Source organism: Panthera pardus, unplaced genomic scaffold, assembly GCF_024362965.1.
Source record: "Panthera pardus isolate Hobbes unplaced genomic scaffold, ASM2436296v1 HiC_scaffold_1, whole genome shotgun sequence".
Classification (NCBI taxonomy): Eukaryota; Metazoa; Chordata; class Mammalia; order Carnivora; family Felidae; genus Panthera; species Panthera pardus.
This window is the reverse complement of record NW_026526654.1, coordinates 61,330,842-61,354,447: the sequence shown is the minus strand read 5'-3', so window position 1 is coordinate 61,354,447 and position 23,606 is coordinate 61,330,842. Positions and strand designations below refer to the sequence as shown.

Sequence of the window (23,606 nt, the reverse complement as noted above, 5' to 3'; positions counted from 1 at the left end):
AATATTTCATTTAATTCTAACAATTTAGGAATTGTTACAACACTAGAGGGGCTAAGTGATTTGCCTAAGGCCACTAACTAATGAGTGAGAAAGCTGGTTTTTAATATTCAGGCTAACACATTTTTACTCTACAGGGAGGAAGGCAGATTTTCCAAATGGAGCCTGAAGATGCATCCCTATTTCTCAGTTTCGTGACAAATATGCCTTGACCAGTTCACAAGACGGTCTGGAACAATGGAGATCGGACAGAACCTTCTGGAGAGGGAAACTGTTCAACATGGACCTCCCTGACTGGATCTGGGGCAGCCTCCTGTTTGGATTCTTTCTCCTTCATCAAGCTCATAGTGGCAAGTGCTCAGCAATGCAGAACCCCTCATGAGTATCCATGGTGAAAACACTGCTGATATCTCACTCTGGCTGAGGTTGTTGGAGAACATTGTCCAGAAGCAGACTCCAAGAGAGAGGTCAGAGACAACCTGGGCAGTAGCAGCTGAAGACGGAATCCCTCTAGGGAGACTCGCAGTCTCTAAACCAAGTTCCCTAACTTTCCTCTGAAAAGCATCATTCAGTAAAATGGGAGGTGGGGGCAGGGGTGGGGTAGGGGGGAACCACTAGGTGTGGCTTCTGGGCAAAGGGCTGAGGCTTGTTCACTCCTGGGACCTCCAAGTTCTGTTTCAACCATAAAGATTACCTTGAACCTATCTGTTTCAAGGAAGTATCAAGTTGGAAACCAGATATTGGGCTTGAAAATGTACATTTGAGTTAATATTTGGCAGGAGATATCTAGATCTAAGGGCAGCTGGCAGAGTGGGACTCAGCGACAAGGTGTGAAGGTGACTCAGGTTCCTGGGTGTCCTGACCCTCCTGGGGTGGTCACATGCTCCCTGGCAGCTTCCTCTTTTCCTACAAACTGGACGTGGGGAAATCCCCACTGGGCACTATAAGAAGCCCCTGGGCTCTGTGTAGAAACCAGTGGCTCCAGCTAAGAGCACAAAATGAGGACAGGCCTCCTCTGCCCCCTGGCCCTTCTGTTCCTCCTTGGCCAGACCACAGGGAATTTGGAGCCCCTGGTCCCTGGCCCAAGTTCCAGCTCTTTCCTTGACTCTGTGTTCGTCTCCAACTTCATCTCTGGCCTCAGCTCCAATGACAGCTTCACTCCCAGCCCTGGCTCCGAGTCTCAGGTGAGAAGGCCCCATGGCCTGAGAGCTGTGTTAATTCCCTTCCTCTCACTTTTTGGGGACCTGAATATAATTTCATGGATGGCTAGACCTGAGCACTCTAAAAGATTTACGACTCCCTTTGTTAACTGTAGGCGCCCTGGAAATGAATTAAAACCTGGGTAAAATAATTAAATTGTTAGCAAGAGAGACGACATCTTGGTTCTTCTGCCGGGAGCTTTAGGGAAAGAACTGAAGGTTTAAAGAGGTTCTCAAACCTGGCTACGCTTGGAATTGGGGGTGGGCAGGGGTGGGAGGGGTACACCAAAAATAGAGATGTCCGGATCCTGTTCCAGATGAGAACTCTTAGGGAAGGGGCCCTGCCAGGAGTAGCTCCAGAAAAGTCGGTCTGGTTTGCTGCCCATTGGGAACCCTGAGGATGATGAAGAATCGCCCTGAGGGAGTGAGAGCCTCTTTGCTCCAGCTGGAGCCCTGAGGATTTCTTTGAGCCTAGTTTGTAAAGGAAATGGATGGCCGAAGCAGGGGAGGTCTTTAGGAAAGTGCTCTTACACACAGATATGTCCCCAGAAGAGTATTAACTGTCTTCCATTTTCCTTATAGGGAATCATAAGAGCCATTTCCGAAAACAACAACAGCAGTAGCAATAAACAGGCCAAACAAAATCAGCAACAACAACAAAACCAAAGCCTGTGCTAGGAAGGGACTGTCCCAGCTAGGCTATATCCCTAGACCGTACCCCGAGCCTAGTTCTTTGGGAGATGAGTCCTCTTCGTATCTCCTTCGAGGAGAGGGGAAGAGGCACCAAGGGATGAGACATTAGGGGGCAGGAAGCATTTCCTTCTTCCAACTCTGCCTGCGTCTGCTCTGGGCCTTTCTGTAGGAGCCCTGCTCTGGAAAACCCAGGCTTGCCTTGGGGTGGAGGAGTCTTAACTCCCCCAAAGCCTGCCCCTCTGCACTCCTATGATCTTTATTCACAGGTCAGGTCGCTGCTCACATGATCATGTCTGAATGGGAGGGCCATTGGGATAAGGAGAGGAAAAGGCTTTTTTATTGTTTCCATTTTGACATCAGAACCGTGTAGATGAAAATTTGTTGATCAACAAATGGTTCGGATCAAGGCTCACATAGAAACTGCTGCAACAATGTTTGTTGAGCACCTGATAAATGCCAGGACTTGGTTAAGTACATAATATATATTATCTTATTTAACTCTCAGAGACAGGTAAAATTAATGGTTCCTTTTTAGAGATGTGGAAACCGACGCTTAGAGAGGTGCCGTCGTTGGCTTAAAGTCACTAAGCCAGCAAATGATAGAACTCAAACTTAGTCTGCCTATCCTCTTCAGCATCTCAGTCTAGGCAGCTTTCTCTGTTTGAGGGGAGTATAGATGCAAGTTGCTAATTTTTAGGAGAAGCGTGGTTTGGGAATCGTGAATATGCGTGAACATTCTTTGCAGCCAGAAATCAGATGCATCATTTTATTCCACGATACTAAATAATTTCTGGGGACAATTAGAACTGGTTAACACTAATGTCCTCACCAATCAGAAAGCAGCATTTGGGTAAGATGAGCTAAAATGACAGAAAATAAAATATAGGTCAAGAAACGGAGAACTCCAATATGCCTGTTGTTTGGCAAAAAGACAAATATTTAAAAGTAGATAAGGAATGGTAGTTAAATTGTGCTTAGAGGTTTTAATTTCCTTCCCAGTTCGCTTATCTCCCTCTGGTGAGTCAGTATCACTACCCCAACTTCTTTTTTTATGGCAGACAAGGTGTCACTTCTACTATAAACCCAATTTTCTAGGGCTGCCTGTCAGCTTGATGAGCTCTTTGGAAAGTGGTGGAAAACCCCTTTATAACTGTCATTGAGCAAGTTCCAAACGTATCATTTTCTGTACTTTGAAAATGTTGAGTACCATTATTTTATGCCTTGAATCTTTACAGGCACTTAGGCTTGGCTGCTAATTAGAGCCAATTGCAACCTTAAGTCACAAATGTGAGTCACACCTTCAGCTCTCGCGCTCAGAGCACTTCACATGCCTCAGATGTCCCCCTCCAAAGAAGGGGCCGCTTGCAGGGTCCTCATTTCACAGACAAGAAAAGGCTCCATGCTTTGTTCACACGGTAACTGGCAGAGTCGGAACCAGGAGTCATGTTCTTCTGTCATGAGGCTAAGGGGTTTGGGCTTGTTGGAAAAAAGGACACTAAGGTTCCCTAATGACAATGGGGCTGATTCACTGGGCGGGAATTGGGTCTTATTTGTCTCCCTGACACCACAGCCTGGCAAGTTGTAGACACCAATAAATGTGAATTGAACACACGCTGAGTGAGAACCCATCAGTGCGGGGTGTCTTGTAAGGTACAGAGGGTCCTATTTGTCCTCCACAGGGGGACTGCATACCCTCTCAGAGGCCAGGGGACAAGCACACGCCTGGGTCTCCCATTCCTCATGCTACACTCACACCGAGTTTAAGCAGTCACTGCAGATGGAGTGAGACCCATCACCATTAGCTTCATTGTCTTTGAATGTGAGGAGCAGAAATATCTCTAATGGGAGACACTGATCAAACTTATGGACCATTTTGATGTCAGCTGAGCACGCGGGGCTGATGATAAGCAGGACGGCAGCTAGGGAGTCCACAGTGCTGGGACAGAGACGTTCAATAGAAGACAGTGGAATGGCTGTCAGCAGGGCTCATAATTATTTGCCTGCCTTTCAGGTGAACTTCAGGACTAAAAGTTGTTAGCGAGTTGATTGTCTAGAGACTGCTTGATGATCTCCACTATTTTCTGATTTGACAGAGCTTTCCAGAGGAGTCTAAGCCTGGTTCAACCCTGTCCTGTGCAGCTAATTAACCTCCCCTTTTCAAAATGCAGTGCGAGACATTTTGGGGGGTAGACAGTTGTAATAATAAGCTATTTTTTTTTCAAAAGTTCATGATACATTGGTCCTCCTGCAAAAGCCTTGGCGTGCTTGAGCCAGACGTTTTCTATCTTCAGTGGGAGTGATAAAGCAGGTTCCATTCTGGTGTAGCTCGTCCAGTCCTTCTTCATCCCTGGCAAAGACCCTTACCTTAATCCCCTCCCAGCCCCAATGTTTAGCATAAACCTGCTTGTCTCTCCTCCTTACTCCCCAATTCCTGCAGGTGTGGGATGTGATTGGCAAAGAAAATTGAGGCCAGTGTCAAGAATTTACCTGATATGCATATATATATATGTATATATATGTATATGTATATGTATATATATGTATATGTATATGTATGTATATATGTGTATATATATATATATATATATATATATATATATGTGCATGCGTGTGTGTGTGTGTTTGTGTGTGTGTTTGCTTATCTTAAAGAAGATTAGGTTAAATTGACAAGCAATTTAGTTGCAAAAGCCTGAATTACTTGGTCCAGAGGTCACTGACAGAACACATCTTGACTGTAGAAGCATCTAGGTCCGGCTTGTTCGGGGATCATGGAGGCTGGTAGATACTAAATGCACAGAGCGCATCACCTCGCTGCAGCCAGCTGACCTCCTAAACGTTGAGAGGTGTGGCCTGCGTCTCTTCAAATTCTGCAAACCAGTGCTCTCTCCTCGGTCATTTCAGAGAGACACTTAGGTCTAATGTTCCACAGGTGAGCTTTGGGCTAGCCATCAGATGAGATCATTGTCAAGCACAGCCAGTCCACTGCCAAGAGTTACTCTGGAAGGCAATAGTTGTAATAAAAAAAAAAAATGTTAATTGTGCTGGGATCCCCTTGGGGAAGTTCGAGGGGGACAAAAGAAAAACAGGATCTTTCAAACCTGTCATTTTAAAATATGCAGCGGCACCAAAGTGTGAGCCTGAATATCTTAAAGAAACATCAAATATTTTAAAATGACTTTTCTGCAAGTGGTAAGCCGGAAAACTTAAACATTTTTTTTTGCACAAAACCTTCAGACTCCTACATTGTTCAGTCTTTTAAACATGGCTGTTTTTTTCCCCACTCTAAAGAATGTTAATTATGCAATTTTGCAGGTGGAGAGAGGATGTGAATTTGCATTGTATATTTTCCCCCGTAACTCCTATGTGAGGTTTTTCTCTTTCCCTTGGAAGGCATTGGGTTGCAATTGGAGATAACGGTGAGGAAGAGAAAATGAGTACGTGGAAGGAAAGGGAAAGTGACATTTACTGATCGCCTACTGCGTGCCAGGGACTTGGTTTACATTACTTGGTGACTCATGGGGACAACCCTGTGAAGTGGGTTATCTCTGTTTGGCAGATGAGGAAATTGAGACTCATAGAGGGTTCACGTCCAGAAAGTGGGAGAATTGGAATTCAGGATGCTCATCACCTCCTTCTTTCCCTCACCTTACTTAGGAATAGTAACAATTACCTTGAAACCTACTCAAGAAAGGAGAATCTTCCTTTAGGTGTAGGTGCCTGACCCTGGTGTAGCCTGACTGGTGGAGATGTGGCTACACACGGAGTGTAATCACTGCCTGAGAAACATGAGCTCTTAGCTCGTGTCTTTGATGCTATTCATTTACGTATTGGACTCTACTTGCTTGCCTCTGAGCCCTCTTTTGAGAGGCCAATTTCTGGCACTCCAGTTACCCAAAAGCTCACTTCCCAGCTTCGTACTGATGTTGAACTTATTTTTATTTACAGTCGCTTTCCAATTTCACTGGCTTCGAGGATGACCACGGGACCTGCCACTGCTCCGTGACCCTCCCAGACACCACCTTTCCCGTGCAGAGAGTGGAACGCTTGGAATTCACAGCTCATGTTCTCTCCCAGAAGTTCGAGAAAGAACTTTCTAAAGTAAGTATTGCTTTTCCTTCTCTTACAACAACTTCTTGATAAGAGCAACCCAACCAACAAAACAGAACACTTTTTATTCAGGACTTTATCTGCAGGCTTCTTCGGTTGTGCCAAAGCCAGCATGTTTGCATCCTATGGAGGAGTTAGCCTTTATTTCACGGCACACCTATGGAGTTCTTTATAGCGGGAAAAATGAGGGCACGTGGAAGAAAATGGGCTGGAGATTATGCACGCCACGGATAAACTCACTTCAATATTGTATGCGTGCAGTTGGAAAGAAGCCTTGAGCTCTCCCTGCAAAACGCAACCTTGCAATTTGCATTTGGTTTTGGTTTTGTTGTTTCTTCCTGTTGATCCTCCTCGTCTTCCCTCCAGCTTTGCCTTCTCTGTCCTCTCCTCTGTTCTCTCTTCCTTCACTTTCACTTTTTCTTCCTATTTCTGCCCATTCTCCCTTCCCTTGTCCACCCTTCTAATCTTTCTCTCCCTTTCCTTCCTGATTTGTGTTTCTGTTTTTTGTTTTGTCTTCTCTTACCTTTGGAAAGTCCCGCCTCCTTCTCTTCCTCCTCCTTCCCCTCCCCACTCCTCCACTCTTGGAAGCTTCTCCTCTTCTCCTTCCTTTCTCCCTCCTTTCCTTGCTCTTCCTCTTGTTTTTCTTTCCAATTTACGCTCTTCCCTCCCTCCCACTCTCTGTCTCTCCCTCTGGCTCTGTCTCTGCCTCTCTGTCTCTGTCTCTCTTATTCTCTCCCTCGTGTGTTATTCTCTGTTGTCTCAGCAGGAGCATTACATTAAGCCTGTCCCACATTAGACCAAACCTGAAGAATTTGAATCAATTCTGGTAGGTCACACAGCCTTGGTAAAAACCCTGACTCCAACCCCCTGATTAGGGCTTTTTTTCTAGCCAGAGGAAGTTATCCCACCGGGTGTGCCTTTCTCTGAGCTGGTGGGGCAATGTGACCTGGCATTCCAGTTTTGACCCCTTCTTCGTTTTTTGGCCAAGTTAAAAATCAATTAGAAAAGCTCCCATTTTCTGCACAGGTGAAGTCCAAGCTAGGCTATAATCACATTATGCATTATTTAATACAACGCCATTAATTTACAAGGAGCTCTGGCTTTACTGCAGGATTCAAAATAAGTTTTCCTGAGAAATTTAAACTTAGCTGCCTCAGCACCCAGCACAGTTATCCTTTAAGACAAAAATGATGATGAGGCTGAGACCCTGCTTTCTTCCCGAACTGGTAGATAAATATTCTACGTTTCAATGGATGTCCAGGAAAATGTATTTGACTACTCTAGGAACCTAGCTTCTTAAGAAATAAAATGTCCTTGAATTAATCAGCAGAAAAGGCACGGCACTAAATTATAAATTCCAACCATTAATATTCATAGCCTTATTCCAGCATAATCAAGTACAGATAAGAAGTTATGCATAAAAACATAACAAGTGGAGGAAAATCCTAAGTAAAGATCTTTTCAGTTAGAGTCATTTGCTTTGAAATAGTGGAAGCTACTGATTTGCATGTCTTCTTTGCTGGCAGGAGTGTGAAGGGCAGTTTGAAACCCCACACTGATCCAGGGGAGGTGTGCAGCTCACCAGGGCTGAGAGTATGGGACGTTTAATTCTGATCCTGTGAGGGGGAAGATGGCATCTGCCTTGCTAATAGTTGGCAGGGAGGAAGGGAGGAGTAGGTGGGAAAACTTTTAGTTCCCCAAATGTCAGTAGCTGGTCCTAAAGAAATCTGTGATTGAGGCCTGAGACAGGTATTGACCTGCCGGCTGAGATTTGCATCAGAAATTCTGTGCGACATCGATAATAACAACAATAATAACAGCTTCCTTTTCTGTTTCAATAAATTTTATTTATTTATTTAGAGAGAGACAGCATGCAAGTGAGCGAGGGGGTTGGGAGAGAGAGAGAGAGAGAAGTGGGGCTCGAACTCACGAACTGTGAGATCATGACCTGAGCCAAAGTCAGAGGCTTAATGACTAAGCCACACAGGCACCCTTGTTTCTGCTTTTTAAAATGCTTTCAGTCCTGTTCTCCTCTCAAGCAGCTCTTTAAGGCCGATAGGCCAGCGCTCTTCCCATGTTAGGGAGGGAAACATGGGGGTCCATAAAGGTCAAGAGCCATAAATGTGGAGGTCATTCCTCTCTTGGCCGAGTGAGCCAAGTCAGGAATTTGGGTCTCCGACATCATCCCAGTCCCTTTTCTCTCTGCCATGCTGTTATCAACCTCAAAGAAGAGATGTAGAAGGACAGTAATGCCTTCAATCCAAAGCTATCTCTTCTGCTGAGGGCTTTTGAATTTTCAGGTGAATTATTATAGCCATCCCTAAGTTGCCTTGGAAATCACCATTCATCTGGAGGCCTGGAGGGAACGCCCGATTGGACAGGCCCGCAGAAGAGGGTTTTGACTGCCTTACATTGATTCATTATCTGTCAGTACACAGGAAAGACAGGGAGCTGCCTCTGCATGAGCTGCTGAAAGCATTTTATACTTTTCTGTTGTTTATGGTATGTCTTCTTGTGACTATACTCAGGAGCGGACGACAAAAAGACAGCTCAGGGTTTTCTTTGTCGAGGGGGCTGTGGCGTTTGGGGCGAGTTATTTCATACGACACACGTTTGCCAATGGATCCTCATGCATGAGAAGGTCAAGGTAGTCTGGGAGACATTTAGGCAACTTATAAACAAAGAACATTGATGGAACAACGTGTCGTGCACTGAAAGAGAATAAATTAAAAAGTGAGATTGAAGAAAAAACCCCTGAAAGCACTGTTTCTCTAATAATTGCTGTAACTTGTAGACATCCAGTAAGTGAAGCACTTAGTATGCATTTTCCCTAGTCTTTGCAGAAACCTGGTAAGCTTGCTACCATTACCCCCAGTTTATAGGAGCAACTAAGGCTTAGAGAAATTAAATGATTTGCCTACTAAGTACTGAAGTCAGCTTTGAGTTTAGGTGGACCTGGCTCCAAAGGATTTCCCATGTCTTCGTGGTCAGTTCAAGCTCAACTCCTCTTGTTGTTAAAGACATATTAAAATAACAGTATGTTGCAAAGTACATTTATCTGTTTCTGATAATCTGGCCGTAATTATGATCAGAGGTTTTGAGGCAGGAACATGAGCCAGACTGATTCCTTAGCTTAATAGCCAGCTGTGCTGCATCCGTATCTATTATGGGACCATGTCTACCATGCAGAACAACAATGAACACCCCAAAACAACCCCCCCAGACAAATGTTGATTCTTAGAGCCCATCCGTGATATAATATATATATAAGAAACAAAATGGAAGCTCTGTTAGATTGGTGATTTGAAGGCAAGCATAGATGAGTCTTTTAAAGCTCAAACTGCTAGTGATGAGGAGCTCGTAATAAAGATGTTGGCACAGGGGGGTGTCCTCTTAGGGCTAGACCCTTATTATTTTATTTTTATTTTTATTAGAGAGAGAGAGAGCTGGGGAGAGGGGCAGAGGGAGAGAGAGAGAGAGAGAAAGGGAAAGAAAGAAGGAGAGAGAGAGAGAGAGAGAGAGAATCCCAAGCAGGCTCCATACTCAGTGTGGAGCCCAACATGGGGCTCAAACTCACGAACCAATAGATCACGACCTGAGCCAAAATCAAGAATGGGACACTCAACCGACTGAGCGACTCGGGTGCCCTGTGGCTAGACCCGTATTCTTGCTCTACATCTCTGGTGCAAGTTGCACTGTGGCTTCTGACCTTGCACTTCTAGGGAAAGCTAGATGTTCTGGGAATTGCCCACAGCAGCTCAACACTAGAGATCTGTGCATGTAAAGAGTTTACATGAGCAATCTACTTAAGTCAGTAGAGTCCTCAAATTCCCTCCTGCCTTCTAATAACTCTATGGGCGATTCTAGTTTTCCTGAACATCATCGAGCTTTCCTTTAAATGTCAGCTGAAAAGAACCTCGAGTTTTTTCCCGAAACAGATCTTTAGGGACTCTTCATTTTGTGGCTGAACGAGGGCAGGCATGCCACACATCCTCATAGGTAGCAAACTCCAGGTTATGCCTTGGTTTTCAGTGAGAATCTGGGAGAGCCACATTTTATTTAGCAGCGATGACAGTTGGATCACTCATTTTTGTAGAACAACAGCTGCGATGTGCCACCAACATGTTCCAGGAAAACAGAGGGTGTTTCATTTGTTCCAAGAGCTGGCAAGACCAAATGCCAACAAGAATATTCATTCTGCAAACTTCCATTTCTGCGATGGATTGGCACTTTATTATTATTGTTATTATTATTATTATTCTTTTTACAGGCAAGTTTTTATGCTTGATTTTTGCAGAAATTAAAACCTGGCTACCTTATATTTGTGTTTATACTTTTGAGGGAGACTCGTTAGGTTTTCTGTTTTTTTCCAACTTCCTTAACCACCAAAATGTCACCAGCCTTGTCAGCCACTGACGATGGCGCATCTGATGGCAGTGAGCATCAGTTGCCCGAGGAGATACACCAGCAGTGCCGAGGGCAGCATTTTCAACTTTCATTAAAATCCTCTTTGCCTGGAGCCCTAGCCCTTTAGGTCTGTGGCCTATGAGTCTGCTCTAATTTGCACAGTGGGGTTAAGTGGAAGGACGAAAATGACAGAAGTTAAGACTGCCTTTGGTATTGGGAGGATTACAGGCCAACGTCTGGCTCTGAATTCATCCAGGCACCGTGGATCAGCTCCTTGACATTAGCACAGTTTGGGGAAAAGTATCACTTATGTTCGAATTTTTAGAAAGAGTGTAAAGCCAGCAACTTTTAATGAGCAGGTCCTTAAAAAGGCCATGGCATTTCTTTCAGAGATCAGATACAAAAAGAACCACCAAATGTGTTTATTGAAATACCCATTTGGAGCTTCCAATTATACACTAAACCACCAAGGGAATTTTTGGAAGTATTTTAACTTAATGATCAGACATTCAAATATATGCAACAAATGCGTAAAGGTCTGATTGCAATAATCAGTTCTTGGAATAAATGTGGGTGCACTTAATGAAATGTTCACTTTATAGTCACATACACACTCACATATTGTGTAGTAAAGTTGGGTCTTTATGGCACTCTGTAAAAGGTAGAGGGGCTCAAAACTCAATGCATATGGCCACCAGAGAAGGAATTCTACTCAGTGCACTTCTCTCTCTTCTAGAAAATACTTAGATTTAGAGCGGTGTTTCTAAATGGAGGGAGGGTGGTGGTGATGGTGATTTTGCCCCCAGGGAACATTAGCAATGGCTGGGACATTTTTTGTTGTCACAGCTGAATGGTCTGTGGCTGTTATTGGTGTTTAGAGGCCAGGAATCCTGGTACACATCCTATAATACACAAGAAAGCCCCCCCCCCCCCCAACAAGAAAGAATGATCTAGCCTAAAATATCAATAGTGCTGAGGTTGGGAAACCCTGGTTTAGATCCAGTATGTGCATTGAGGGGAGGAGGGAGGGCAAGGGAGTCTGGTTCAAACCAGTTTAGTTTGGAGACCTAATATCTTCAAACATTAAAATGGAAATTAAAATATACTTGTGAATGATGACTCTGAAGCAAAATTATTTTTAGTCTAGGCAAGCACAAAATCCACCCCACCAATTGTAATAATGTTTTTTTTTTTTCGTTTGCATTTAGATAGATTAAAGAAAAACTAGTTAAATTTTTAGTATGTGTGCTGCGGAAGCGAGCACTAGTTAAATATATTTTTGATCCTTTTTTTTTTAATGTTTATTTATTTCTGAGACAGAGAGAGACAGAGCATGAGTAGGGGAGGGGCAGAAAGAGAGGGAGACACAGAATCAGAAGCAGGCTCCAGGCTCTGAGCTGTCAGCACAAAGCCTGACGTGGGGTTCGAACTCACGGACCGCGAGATCATGACCCAGGCTGAAGTCGGACGCTTAACTGACTGAGCCACCCAGGCGCCCCTCTTTTCTTTCTTTCTTTTTTTTTTTTTTAAGTAGGCTTCACACCCAGCATGGAGCCCAGCACGGGGCTTGAACTCAGGACAGTGAGATCAAGACCCGAGCTGAACTCAAGAGTGAGACGTTTAATCAACTGAGCCACCCAGGCACCCTGATATTTTTGATCCATTTCTTTACCAAAAAAGAAAGAAAGAAAGAAAAAAAAAGATTGACAGCAAACAAATAGTCCCCAAGGGCTTGGTAGTGGAGGAAGACTGTATAGTATTATTTTGGAAATTGACTTAAGCTTTTTGATTCCCTTTCAGGTAAGGGAGTATGTCCAATTAATCAGTGTGTATGAAAAGAAGCTTTCAAACCTAACTGTCCGAGTAGAGATCATGGAAACGGACACCATTTCTTATACTGAACTGGACTTTGAGCTGATCAAGATAGAAGTGAAGGAGATGGAGAAACTGATCATACAGCTGAAGGATAATTTTGTTGGAAGCACGACAATTGTTGACCAGCTGGAAGTGGAGGTAAGTCATGAGCTCACTTCTGAGAGGCTTAATAATAAATTAAGAAGTGGGCAGGTGTTGGGACCAGGCTATGGATCTCTCTTCTGACTTTTAATTCTGCACTCTCTCATGACCACCTGGCATGTCCTGTGTTCTGCTTTTGGGGGGTGTCTGAATAGTGAGTGGAACACAATGGGAACGTGTTCATTGAGGAGCAGGTGTCATCCAGTGGGCCTGCCCCAGACCCAGGTGGCCTTTCAATGTCTCTAGAAAGGTGATGATATAAATCTGAACAACTCCATGGCCAAGTTAGATGGAGTGCCTTCTCTGTTCTGGATTTATCCTTGTGGGACTAGAAAGCCACAGTTTACCGGATTTTGGAATTGCTAGGTCTGTTTCTCCTTTTGAATGATCATGTGATCCTTGATTCCTCTTGGAACACTTCTCCACATACTGGCAACCCTCTTTAAAGGAATTTCATGCGATTATGTTTTAGTGAAGCCTTTTAAGCTCTATGGATAAAGACCATCACATTAATGTTATGGTTGGGTAATTTATCTCAACGAGAATTTACTAGCATGGACATGATGTGGGCTGTAATGGAGAAGTCTAGTTACATATCTCAGATAAGTTTTCTCTGACCCTCGCCATTCGTTAGAAACTTAATTATAATACAACATGAGTAAACATGAGTTTATAGGGGAAGGTTATTAGAAATGAACTTTAATGGACCTTTGTGGATGCTTAGACTGAGCCTGTGCTCTGTTATTAAATCTGTTAAAATCTTTGCCATTTTCTTCTTGTCACACACATCTGCCTGAGATCTGACAGGCGTTCACGCTAAACCATAAAATGTATTCTTCCAAATGAAACCATTCCGAAGAATCTCGGGTGTACTCTCTAGCAATGTTTCACTAAGTGACAAATTCAGCCCTGGAATGTTTATGAAAGAAATTGCACAATAATATAAAGTCACTCTGCATTTTTATTTCCTTAGATAAGGAATATGAGTCTCCTGGTAGAGCAGCTCGAGACGCTAGACAAAAACAACGTCCTTGCCATTCGCCGGGAAATCCTGGCGCTGAAGAACAGGCTGAAGGAATGTGAAGCCTCTAAAGGTGAAAATGTTACTGTCTCCCCACCGCCTCCTGCCCCTGGTAAGCCTGCCATGTTGTCACCACCTGAGCCAGCCCGGTTAAGGGCTGAGAGTGGGGCGGGGAAGGGATTTGGGATTGCAGAGTTGAAGCGGGGATGGGATTTTTGCAGGGCTGAGGGGGAGGGTAATGGACGAGGGGTTCTGGTGAAAGCCTCTGGAATCTGCAAGGCGTCGGTGCTGTCCCGCGGATGGCAAGGGCTGATTGGCTCATGTATCCGATGAGCTGGGTTATGCCTTGACTCTTCCTTTTCTCTTGCTTTCCTTCCATCCCTGCTTCCACCCCTGTATTTTTCCTTTACGCTTTCCTGAAATGCACCTGCTGTTTTTTCGCGTGTCCGAGGATTCAGGGAGGATTTAACGGTCCACCTGTACAGTACTTGTGGGTGTGGCCTGCCATCCTGCCTAGAGTGTGAGTTCCCGGAGGGCAGGGATGGCCTCATACTCTCTAAATAATCCTTGGGGCTAGGTATAGCATAGAGGTGGGTGCTCCATAATACCTCCATGAATGGAGGTAGTGGAGTGTAGAGGTCAGGAGTATGGCTTTGGGACGCCAAAGACCTGAGCTTCCCAGCTATGTGGCCACAGCAAAAGATCCTTAATCTCCCCCTCGATAAAATGGGAGAATACTACTTACCTGTGAGCAGGTTAATGAAACAAGTCTTGGGAAGCACTGTGTTCTATGATGGACAGTTATATGCTGAAATTTGTTATTATTATTAACGATGATAATTGAAGTGAAAACCTGGCTGTGAACGAAAGCGGTCCTTGTGTGCTTCAGCCCGTCCCTTCAGGTGAACTAAAGCCCTCCTCTGTCACCCTGTGCAGCCCTGTCACAGGGAAGCCCTCCCTGCGGGTCATAAGCATCTCAGCCTGAAAAGGGCCTGTACCTTCTCATCAAATCATACAGCTCTTGTTACTTTCATTAATTTCTGTTTCCACAGACTGTTTCCTCTTAGGCTGTGTGTTTTTGGATCCTTGTCAATGTAACTGGCTTCTTTAAGGCTTTAATTAGATACTGCCATAGTTATAAGCCTCTTGGTGGTGTTCAGGAGACTCTCTTCCCTCCCTCTGCTGTTGGCAACCTGTCATAGTATGACATACAGAGGAAGTTCAGGACAAAGGCCATGCCTTGTCCTCTGGAACACACTGAGGTTAAATTTAGTCTGGGATCAGCAGTGTCAATGTGCATTGAAAATGTGAGCTCTTTCTGCTGGGCCACGCAGGGCTCCTTGAGGACAGGGTCAAAGCAATGACAAGCCCTGATAACACGTGAACAAGGTTTTCTTTCTTTCTTTCTTCCTCCCTCCTTTCTCTCTTCCTCCCTCTATTCCTTCCTTCCTTCCTTCCTTCCTTCCTTCCTTCCTTCCTTCCTTCTTTGGAGTGAGGACATTTTAGAACTGGAAGGGACATTTAGGGCCATCTAGCTCAGGTCCATCATGTCTCAGAGGAGGGAACTTAGGTGGTGAGGGTGCTGCTTTTCCTGAGGCCACACGGGTGGTTAGTGGCAGGGCTGAGGCCGAAATGCAAGGCCCCTCACTCCCTGGGTATCTCAGGACCTAGATCGTCCGTGGCAATAACCCAAGAATGGCAGTGGGAGAGAAAGTACACTTCTTAGTATATCTAAAGAGGAAAACAAGCGAGCCTGTTGGATTATTTTTGTTAGAAGTTTTTTTCGAGAACTTTCCCCTAGGTCCTCACACTTAGACTTTTGTGAGTCATCCCAGCCCAGCTGTGTTGTTTAAGCAAATTGGACCCAGATTTCCTCTCACTTTCCCACAACCTTGGCTGTACCTGGATCCCGGCCAAGCCAGTTGGCCCTCCTCCAGCTTTGTTCATATTATATTTATGATGTTTATATTAAACTGACTTTTTGTCATGTTTTTAAATCAATTTCTTTTACTTGCTCTCTTTCTGTTTGGATTGGTTGATAATGCAGAATTGGAAACTCCCCAGGCACCACAAAGTTGTCAGCCTGTGGAGACTTTAATTAAAGTTACTCACAATTATGGGACTTTAAAATCTGGCCTGTCTGCTTTTTTCACTGCAGAGTTGCACAGAACAAAAGACTGCACGCAAGTCTCAGCTATAAAGGAATTCCGTGCTCTCGGGGCTCCTCTCTCCCAGTTGCAGGTTGCTGTCTGTGGTCAGCTTGATCTTAGAATAAGTACATGTAGTGAGGGTTCAATAAAATGCACTTTGTATTTGGTTTATGCCGCAAATGGTATCCTTTTCTGCTTCATTTCATAGAACCTTCTAATCTAAAATAATTGCCCTTCTGCTCATTAACTTTTTTTCCTGAGAACAACTGACTCTCTCTCTCTCTCTCTCTCTCTCTCTGATCTCCCCCTGAATCTAGATGACTGGAGATAGGCAAAATGTACGTACACGCCCAGGGGTCGATTGCGGTTGTGCTTGGAGATGATGTCAGGTTCTGTGCTGACACACAGTAGGTGCTCAGTAAATGGCTGGTGAAAGATAGTGACCTGCCAAAATCCCAAGCCTTAGGAAAAGCAGAGTGTTGGGGAGAATGTATCCAATAATTTAGTCTTCATCATTTTGTGATAATGATCAGGTTAACTGCCTAATTCCCACAGGTGAATTATATTCTCCTCTTTGCTCAAAGTGCAGTTGTCTAGGTAGGAGATTGCATTGATAGATCCAAGATTAAGTTTCCCCTGCAGATAGTCATTGACTTAAGAAAAATGCTACTAAGCATGAGACTTTAAAAAAGCCAACTTAGGGAGTGCCTGGGTGGCTCATTCGGTTAAGCGTCTGACTCTTGATTTTGGCTCAGGTCATGATCACATGGTTTATGAGATAAAGCCCCGAATCAGGCTCTGTGCTGATAGTGCAGAGCCTGCTTAGGATTCTCTCTCTCTCTCTCTCTCTCTCTCTCTCTCTCTGTCCCTGCCCCACTCATGCTCTTTCTCTTTCTCTCTCTCAAAATAAATAAAAAGCATTTAAAAATTCTTTAAAAGATAAAAAAGCCAAGTTAGGGTGTGTTAAAGTCTTATCATGTGGCTTCCCAGGGTATTTTCAGAACACCATGACAAGATCTAATGAATTGCATGATGAGATTGCCAACCAAGGCGACACTTGTGTGGAGGGTTCCCTTGCTTTATGTTCTGCTGAGTGAATACCAGGCTTTTTGTAAAACATGTAGCAGGGTAGAGTGCTAGTTGTTTTATTAATAAGGTAAGCTGGGTTTGGGGGCTTTGATCAGTCTTTCATTCTTTTATTCCACGAACATAATTTGGTGCCACTGCATGGCTGGTCCTGTTCTGGGAGCTAGGGTTCCCAGGATGGATACAGGAACCTCCAGAAACCACTATGTAGGAAGGGAGACAGTCGTGTGAACTTTCAGCTATATATAATGTGATGTGATTATAATGCTGATAGTTACCATTTGTTGAGTTGCATGTACATACCTTCTCTTTCTTCTTAACAGTTCTACAGAGTAGGTATTATTATTATTATTTTTTAATACAAGGAAACTGAAGCTCAGAAGCTTACACAGCCAGTAAGTACTGGAGTCAGGATTTGAACTGGAATCTGTCTGCCAATAGCTTCACCTGTACCAGGCTGCCTTCCATAGATGCTCTGATAGAGAGGTGCACCTGTGATTCCCGCAGTAACAAGAACGTTTCAACCAGTCACCAGCCTGATTAACACCGATGTATCTTTACTTCCTTGCCTGTAGAATAGCTAAAAGTGTACTTTTACTCTTAGTTCTGCGGTGTGTTCTTGTCCACTAGGAAGATGTGAAGCGATGCATTGGTCTTTCACATTCTTGGATTATGGTTGGGCAATGGGTGGTTGTGCCAGGGGTGGAAGCTTGGGACGGCCGAGAAGGCTAAGACCTTGAAATGAAGGAAGGGGCGGGGAAGGGATATGAGATGAGGTAAGGGGGGGTTGGGGGAAGCTTGGCACAGATTGGGGGGAGGAGGGGTGGAGGCTCCGGCTGGGCAAAAAGGAGCAGCGGGCACCAGGATGGCTGTCAGTTTCAGTATCGTTTCCAGGCCAGCTTGCTGCCGGGAGTCGAGGAAGCCCGCCATAGCCTTTTCTCTGGCCTGTCACTGCTGTAGCCACATCTGTAGTATTGGCAACAGTGCCCAGTTCTCCTCCCTGTTTCTGCTTCCTTCGACCACAGCCAGGGCCCCCCAGATGGCCCAAAGGACATTGAGGATGAGAGAGGGGTAACAAAAAAGGGTAGGAGAGTGTTTAGGAATGGCTGGGAAGTGAGAAAAAGAGATGTAGGCTTCATACAGTTCTGGTATTTACACCAGGTACAATGTTTAATTTCCTGGTCGACTTGTAAAATGATAAGCCATTATCATTAGTAGTCGTAGTAGAAGTAGTAATTTTGAAGAGCAGTTTATTTGGATTCCTTTATATCTAAGGATTTCCACATCCAAGACAGAACAGTTTATTACCTTTAACCCCGTGATAATGCTTGAATAAGACTATACATCGTAAGTTTTCCTTACGTATCTTGTTACTGTCGGTTCGGGATATTTTCTTTCCAGGAAAGCAAGATTCGATTAAGCAAACAATTCCTAAGTCTTCCAACCTGCAAGAAAAACATGACTTTCTTACATTTCCTTAGAGTGAAATGTAGTTAAATAAGTAAGTTCTCGGGAAGGTATTTTAACTAGCAAATCCGGTTTGTAGCATATGGAAATTCAAACAGTTTTTGTTATCATTAAACTGAACACACCATTAACTTTATTTTAATAATTCATGCATTGTTTCATAAACAAAAGCAAACAAGCATTCATCTGAGAGATCACTTTTAGGAGAAGAAATAATAATTTATAATTTTATTTATTATTTCTTTGGTGGAGAACAGTCTCTTGGCTGAACACACGTTGCTTTTTTATTTATGAAATGGTGCATGCATTATTAAAATAAACCAGCGCCTGTGTTCTGCTTAATGATATGCAAAATTATTTGAGGTTGGGTACAGAATGGTCTCATTTCTCTACCTGTTGTATGGTTGGCTGGCTTTCCCACCAACTGCGGATTTATGAGAGCATTTAAGGAGCACGTATTTAATTCTGGGACCAAAAAGCCCCAGCAGATTGGAAGAATAAAAGCAGGGTTTCTAGTAATGGTTTCACCTCTGAGCAGTCCTTGAGTGAGGAGGGGGAGAAGGGGGGGGACATTTAGCAAGGAAAGGAATAGGTCTTTCCATGTCGGTCAGAGGCACAGACTTACAGGCAAAGCTTTGTTCTCACTTAACCAACGTCCTACCCCCACCCCCGCCCCGATAAATCAGGTAATTCTTTGGAGCTCTGCTTTTGGCTGTAGCTCACTTCATGTGCTCTCCATGGCTCCCTGATTCCCTCTAAGCATTCAAAGCCAGAGCAAGTGATTCAGGTTCTGTTCCTTCTTCCCTCACCTGCTCAGCTCCAGGCAGTAGGATGAAGGAAAATGACCTCAAATGTACTTGAAGTGGAATTTTCTTTGTCATCCAATAAACAATGTTACCCATTTTTAAAGAGATATTTACTAAGATCCCTCAAAATGTGTGTTCAACTCTGGATAGTTATTATAAAGACCCTGGAGGAGTTTTATGTTATTTTTGTAGCTCATAAATGATTTGGGTTGGCAGGCATTTCAGAGTGTGACATGTAGGGCCAGTTGTCCAGCCTGGGTTGTTCACTGCTGGTACAGGGAAGGTAGAGTCAGTGGACCGGTGAGCCTGGTCCCACTTGATTGTACACATTGTGACGACAGTGTCAGATTGAGAAAGGTGAAGGACTTGCTGTCATTCTATGACCCAGTAGAATATGTGGTATAAACAGCAAGACCTACTTTACAACTGCAGCAAGGTGGTCACCAAGTGATCTACGTAATAGGCTTATGCTTTGGGCACACATCAGACCCTATTGCCCTAAAATCACTTCCATGGCTTCTCAAGGCGGAAATCCCACCATTAGAGGACTATCTTTTTGTATCTTTAAAATACCATATTTAAAACTTCATCTTCTGAGATTGGCTTGGGGCAGCAATGGTACCTGGCATGAATATGCACTTGGGGTTCCAGGGAGGGGTAGAAAGGTGAAGGGCATGGACACTTGTCCAGGACAGTCTTCTCCTTCGTCACAGTTGTCCCTGATCCTGGCAAATAGCACCTTGTGGCTTTATGGAAAAAGGGTAGGATGTGGGATGACCTTGCTCTTTTTGATTTCTCTAGAAGAAAAATGAAATAAAAAAAAAAAAGATTGCAAAATGCTTTCTGGTAGAAGAAAATCTGTCAAATCCACCAAGTCCTCCTTTCCTCTTTCTAGGCCCTCAAACCTTTTTAATATGGCTCTTGGCAGTTCTAGCATCCCCATCTCCGGAATGAAAGCCCATTAAATAGGAGGTGGTTTTCTCTAGAGCTGACAGGAGGCTTGCATTGAGACTGACACCAAAAGAAGGTCTTGATCCTTCTCCATCAGAACCACGGTCGTCGCCGAACCTTGACAAGAAAAGTATTTATGGGTTCCTTGGTTCTTAGGACATTAAACCATTTGTATCTCATCATTCATTTTTCTCTAAGAATGCCCTTGTATGTTCTTGTTTGTACAGGGAGCTGTGGCCATGGTGGTGTGGTGAATATCAGCAAGCCGACCATCGTTCAGCTCAACTGGAGAGGGTTTTCCTTTAAGTATGGTGCCTGGGGTCGGGATTACTCTCCCCAGCAACCAAATGGAGGGCTGTATTGGGTGGCACCTCTGAATACAGATGGGAGATATCTGGAATATTACAGACTCTACAATACCCTGGATGATTTGCTATTGTATATAAATGCCCGAGAATATCGGATTACCTATGGCCAAGGCAGTGGTACAGCGGTTTATAAGAACTACATGTATGTCAACATGTACACTAGCCGGAATATTGCCAAAATTAACCTGAATGGCAGCAGGGTTGAAGTGACTCAAACTCTCCCTGATGCCGCCTATAATAACCGCTTTTCGTATGCTAATGTCAATTGGCAAGATATTGACTTGGCTGTGGATGAGAATGGGTTGTGGGTGATTTATGCAACCGAAGCCAGCACTGGTAACATGGTGATTAGCAAACTCAATGACACCACACTCACGGTGCTAGACACTTGGTATACGAGACAGTATAAACCATCGGTTTCTAACGCCTTCATGGTGTGCGGGGTTCTGTATGCCACCCGCACTCTGAACACCAGAGAGGAAGAGATTTTCTACTACTATGACACAAACACAGGGAGAGAGGGCAGTCTAAACGTTGTAATGCCTAAGATGCGGGAGAGAGTTCAGAGCATTAACTACCACCCTTTTGACCAGAAACTTTTCGTCTATAACGATGGTTACCTTCTCAATTATGATCTGATCTTTAACAAGGAACCCAAGTAAGTTGTGGAAGGATGAGAGAGAAATAAAAGGTTCCTTGAAAAAAATGGTCTTTTTCACTTATTTAGCTATCCGCGGGGGGGATTTGGAAGTGAGTTTGCTTAGTAGTGATACTTGGGAGCGTAGTTCTATCGCACTGAAGACTTAGGATATTTGCCCTGATTTGGTAAGTTCTTTTGGAAGCCGTCTGCCTCCAGAGAATGCATTTCCCTAGTGAAAATAAGGTCCTTGCAGGGTAGATGGGATTGTGGGGGTCTAGGGACATTATAGGTTCAAGGAAGGTGTCAGTGAGACAGCTCCGGAAATCAAGGAACTTAAAGAGAACCCTATGGCTTTTGGGGATTCTTTGTAAGGATGGGTGTCAATGACCAGCTCTCCTCCATGTAGCCAGGTTAATTCATCCATGCCTGAAAGAAACCTGATCTCAATTAGGCAGATTAATACTTGAAACTCCTTGAGGGATCAAGTCTCCATCTTTGGTTTTTCTTACTAGCATCTGGACAGTGTTTTATATGTAGCAGATTAGTAAACTTAGCATGCTTGTATTATATCTGTGAGATGCTCAGAGTTTTCTAGAGAGAGGCTCTTTTATGCACTAAATTGTACCCTGTAAATCAGTCCCAGATGGACCTGCAGGTGGGGGATTTGATTTTTCTTTTATCCCTTTTGTCCACCTCTAGAAGAGTCAGTAGAACCCTCCTACCTCATAACTCCATTCCAAAGGCGCGCAGAAGACTAGAACCAGATTTACCAACCAGTTCCCTCCTCCCATTTCCTACCTCCTGCTTTTTATGAGAATTAACCAGTTTTTTTATGGAATGGGTAGAAGAAAAACAAAATTACACTTTTTGTCTCATCATGAAATTACACTTACATGACTCTAGGACCGTAAGAACAGATGGCAGTGATAAAATAATAGCGTATCTGGTTACATGACAAAGCCCTTGGAGCATATGTGACATTTGTATTAAGTCATATCAATTGTTTCATGCAAGGGTTGTCTTTGTTTAAGCCTAAAAGTTGTAAGAAAATAAATTTTTTTTTGAGGAAGACATATTTTTAAAAAACCATTGAAAATATCTAGTAAATCAGTGCAGTTTGAAAACCTAGCAGGTGTATGTGCTTCTGTGCTTTTGGATGGCTTTCTCTTCCGGTCTTGGTCTGTTTCCCCTTGATGTTCATGAGTCCCAATCTATAGGACTGGCTCTTTAAATGCTATAACCGTCCCCTTTTAATAAATGATTAAAGTGTGTTTTGATATAAATGTTGTCTCTTGGTTTTTTTTTTTTTTAACTCTTTTATTTTTATTATAAAAAGCCTCTTAATAGGATGGTCTCCACCTTGCTGTGAGGTACAGTGTGGCTACCTCCCAAACACCGATGCCCAGGAAATCATACACCTAACAGCAGATAACATCAAGACTTTTAGAAAGAGTCCAAAGTCAGGCTGGCTCTTTAGTTTTCATTTCCCTTTAAAATCCATTCTTTCTGGCAGCTTTTGTTGTAGGAGGCTGCACTCTTTTCTTTGGGGATATGACCTTATGTACTTATTAATTTGCATGACTGATCTGATTATTTCCAACGTTAGACTATATTTGTGTGGCTTATGTTCCTTTTCCAACCGAGCTGTTAAAATGGGTCAGAAGCCTCCAGATCTTCCCTAAACAGAAGGTCTTGGCCAGAAAGCAAAGAGACTAAGTGGCCATATTGGAGAGAGAAATACCTTTACCAAAGACAATGTATAGGGGGACAGGTGACCTAGAGCTGGAAGGGAAGACAGACCTGGCTAGTGTAGTTAGTCCTACTGAAATGCTCATTTTTAATACACGCCATACTTTTTTTTTTTTTTTTAGGCAGGTGGTAGCTATGATATTTAGTATTTTTAGCAGTGTTATTCTGTATTTTTCAGGCTGAGCATACAGACAGGTATGGCCTTCAAAATGCAACAAGATGTGAAGATAAAGACCAGTATGTCATGTGAGATATAAGTTAAAAAACAGTGATGCTACCTTAATCTGGCCAGCGGGCAATTTTCCAGATGAATGTTCTACCACATTCATAGTATGATCTCTGAAGATCTGGAAAAGAAGGCAGGAAGCCAAAGTAACCCTAGCAGTCAGCTTCTTATTTAAATGGCTACAGAAGCATTTGCCTGACATTTCCCTTCAGAACCTTCTTCCACTGGATGTGGTGTATCAGGGGTGTATGCAGGGGCTGCCTGCTGGAAATTTCCCTACTGGGAAGGCTGAACAACTAATTGAAGGATTGAGATGCTGGAGTTTATTGCAATGCAGTTGCACAGTGGAAACTTTAGCTCAGGATTCATCAGCTAATGCCCTTTGAGGGGGGGGGGTGGTGGGAATTGGATGTATATATTTTAAATCAGCTTTATTGAGATGTAATTTACATGAGGTAAAATATATCAATTTTTTTAAGTTTATTTATTTATTTTGAGAGAGAGAGAGCACAAGTCGGGGCGGAACAGAGAGAGAGGGAGAGAGAGAGAGAATCCCAAGCAGATTCCACACTGTCAGCACAGAGCCCGACATGGGGCTCAAACTCACGAACCATGAAATCATGACCTGAGCAGGAATCAAGAGTCAGACACTTAACTGACTGAGCCACCCAGGTGTCCCAAATCTGCCAACTTTAAGTGTGCAGTTAAATGCCAGTTGTATAA

The 23,606-nt window shown here is 43.7% G+C and overlaps 1 protein-coding gene across 1 annotated transcript; it reads left to right on the top strand.

The window, feature by feature from the left end:
• Positions 1–959: 959 nt before the first annotated feature.
• On the top strand, positions 960–22,191 carry OLFM4 (olfactomedin 4). The gene is made up of 5 exons (XM_019447385.2): positions 960–1,181; positions 5,835–5,987; positions 12,204–12,416; positions 13,393–13,552; positions 20,128–22,191. The coding sequence occupies exons 1-5, from the start codon at positions 996–998 to the stop codon at positions 20,928–20,930; spliced, it is 1,515 nt and encodes a 504-aa protein (XP_019302930.2). The 5' UTR covers positions 960–995; the 3' UTR covers positions 20,931–22,191.
• The last annotated feature ends 1,415 nt before the right edge of the window (positions 22,192–23,606 follow it).

Excerpts from the sequence above, each read along its gene's own strand:
- OLFM4 (XM_019447385.2), top strand. The coding sequence starts at position 996 with ATGAGGACAGGCCTCCTCTGCCCCCTGGCCCTTCTGTTCCTCCTTGGC. Across the intron at positions 1,182-5,834 it reads GCCCTGGCTCCGAGTCTCAG|TCGCTTTCCAATTTCACTGG; the intron begins GTGAGAAGGCCC and ends TTTTATTTACAG. Across the intron at positions 13,553-20,127 it reads CCCACCGCCTCCTGCCCCTG|GGAGCTGTGGCCATGGTGGT; the intron begins GTAAGCCTGCCA and ends TTGTTTGTACAG.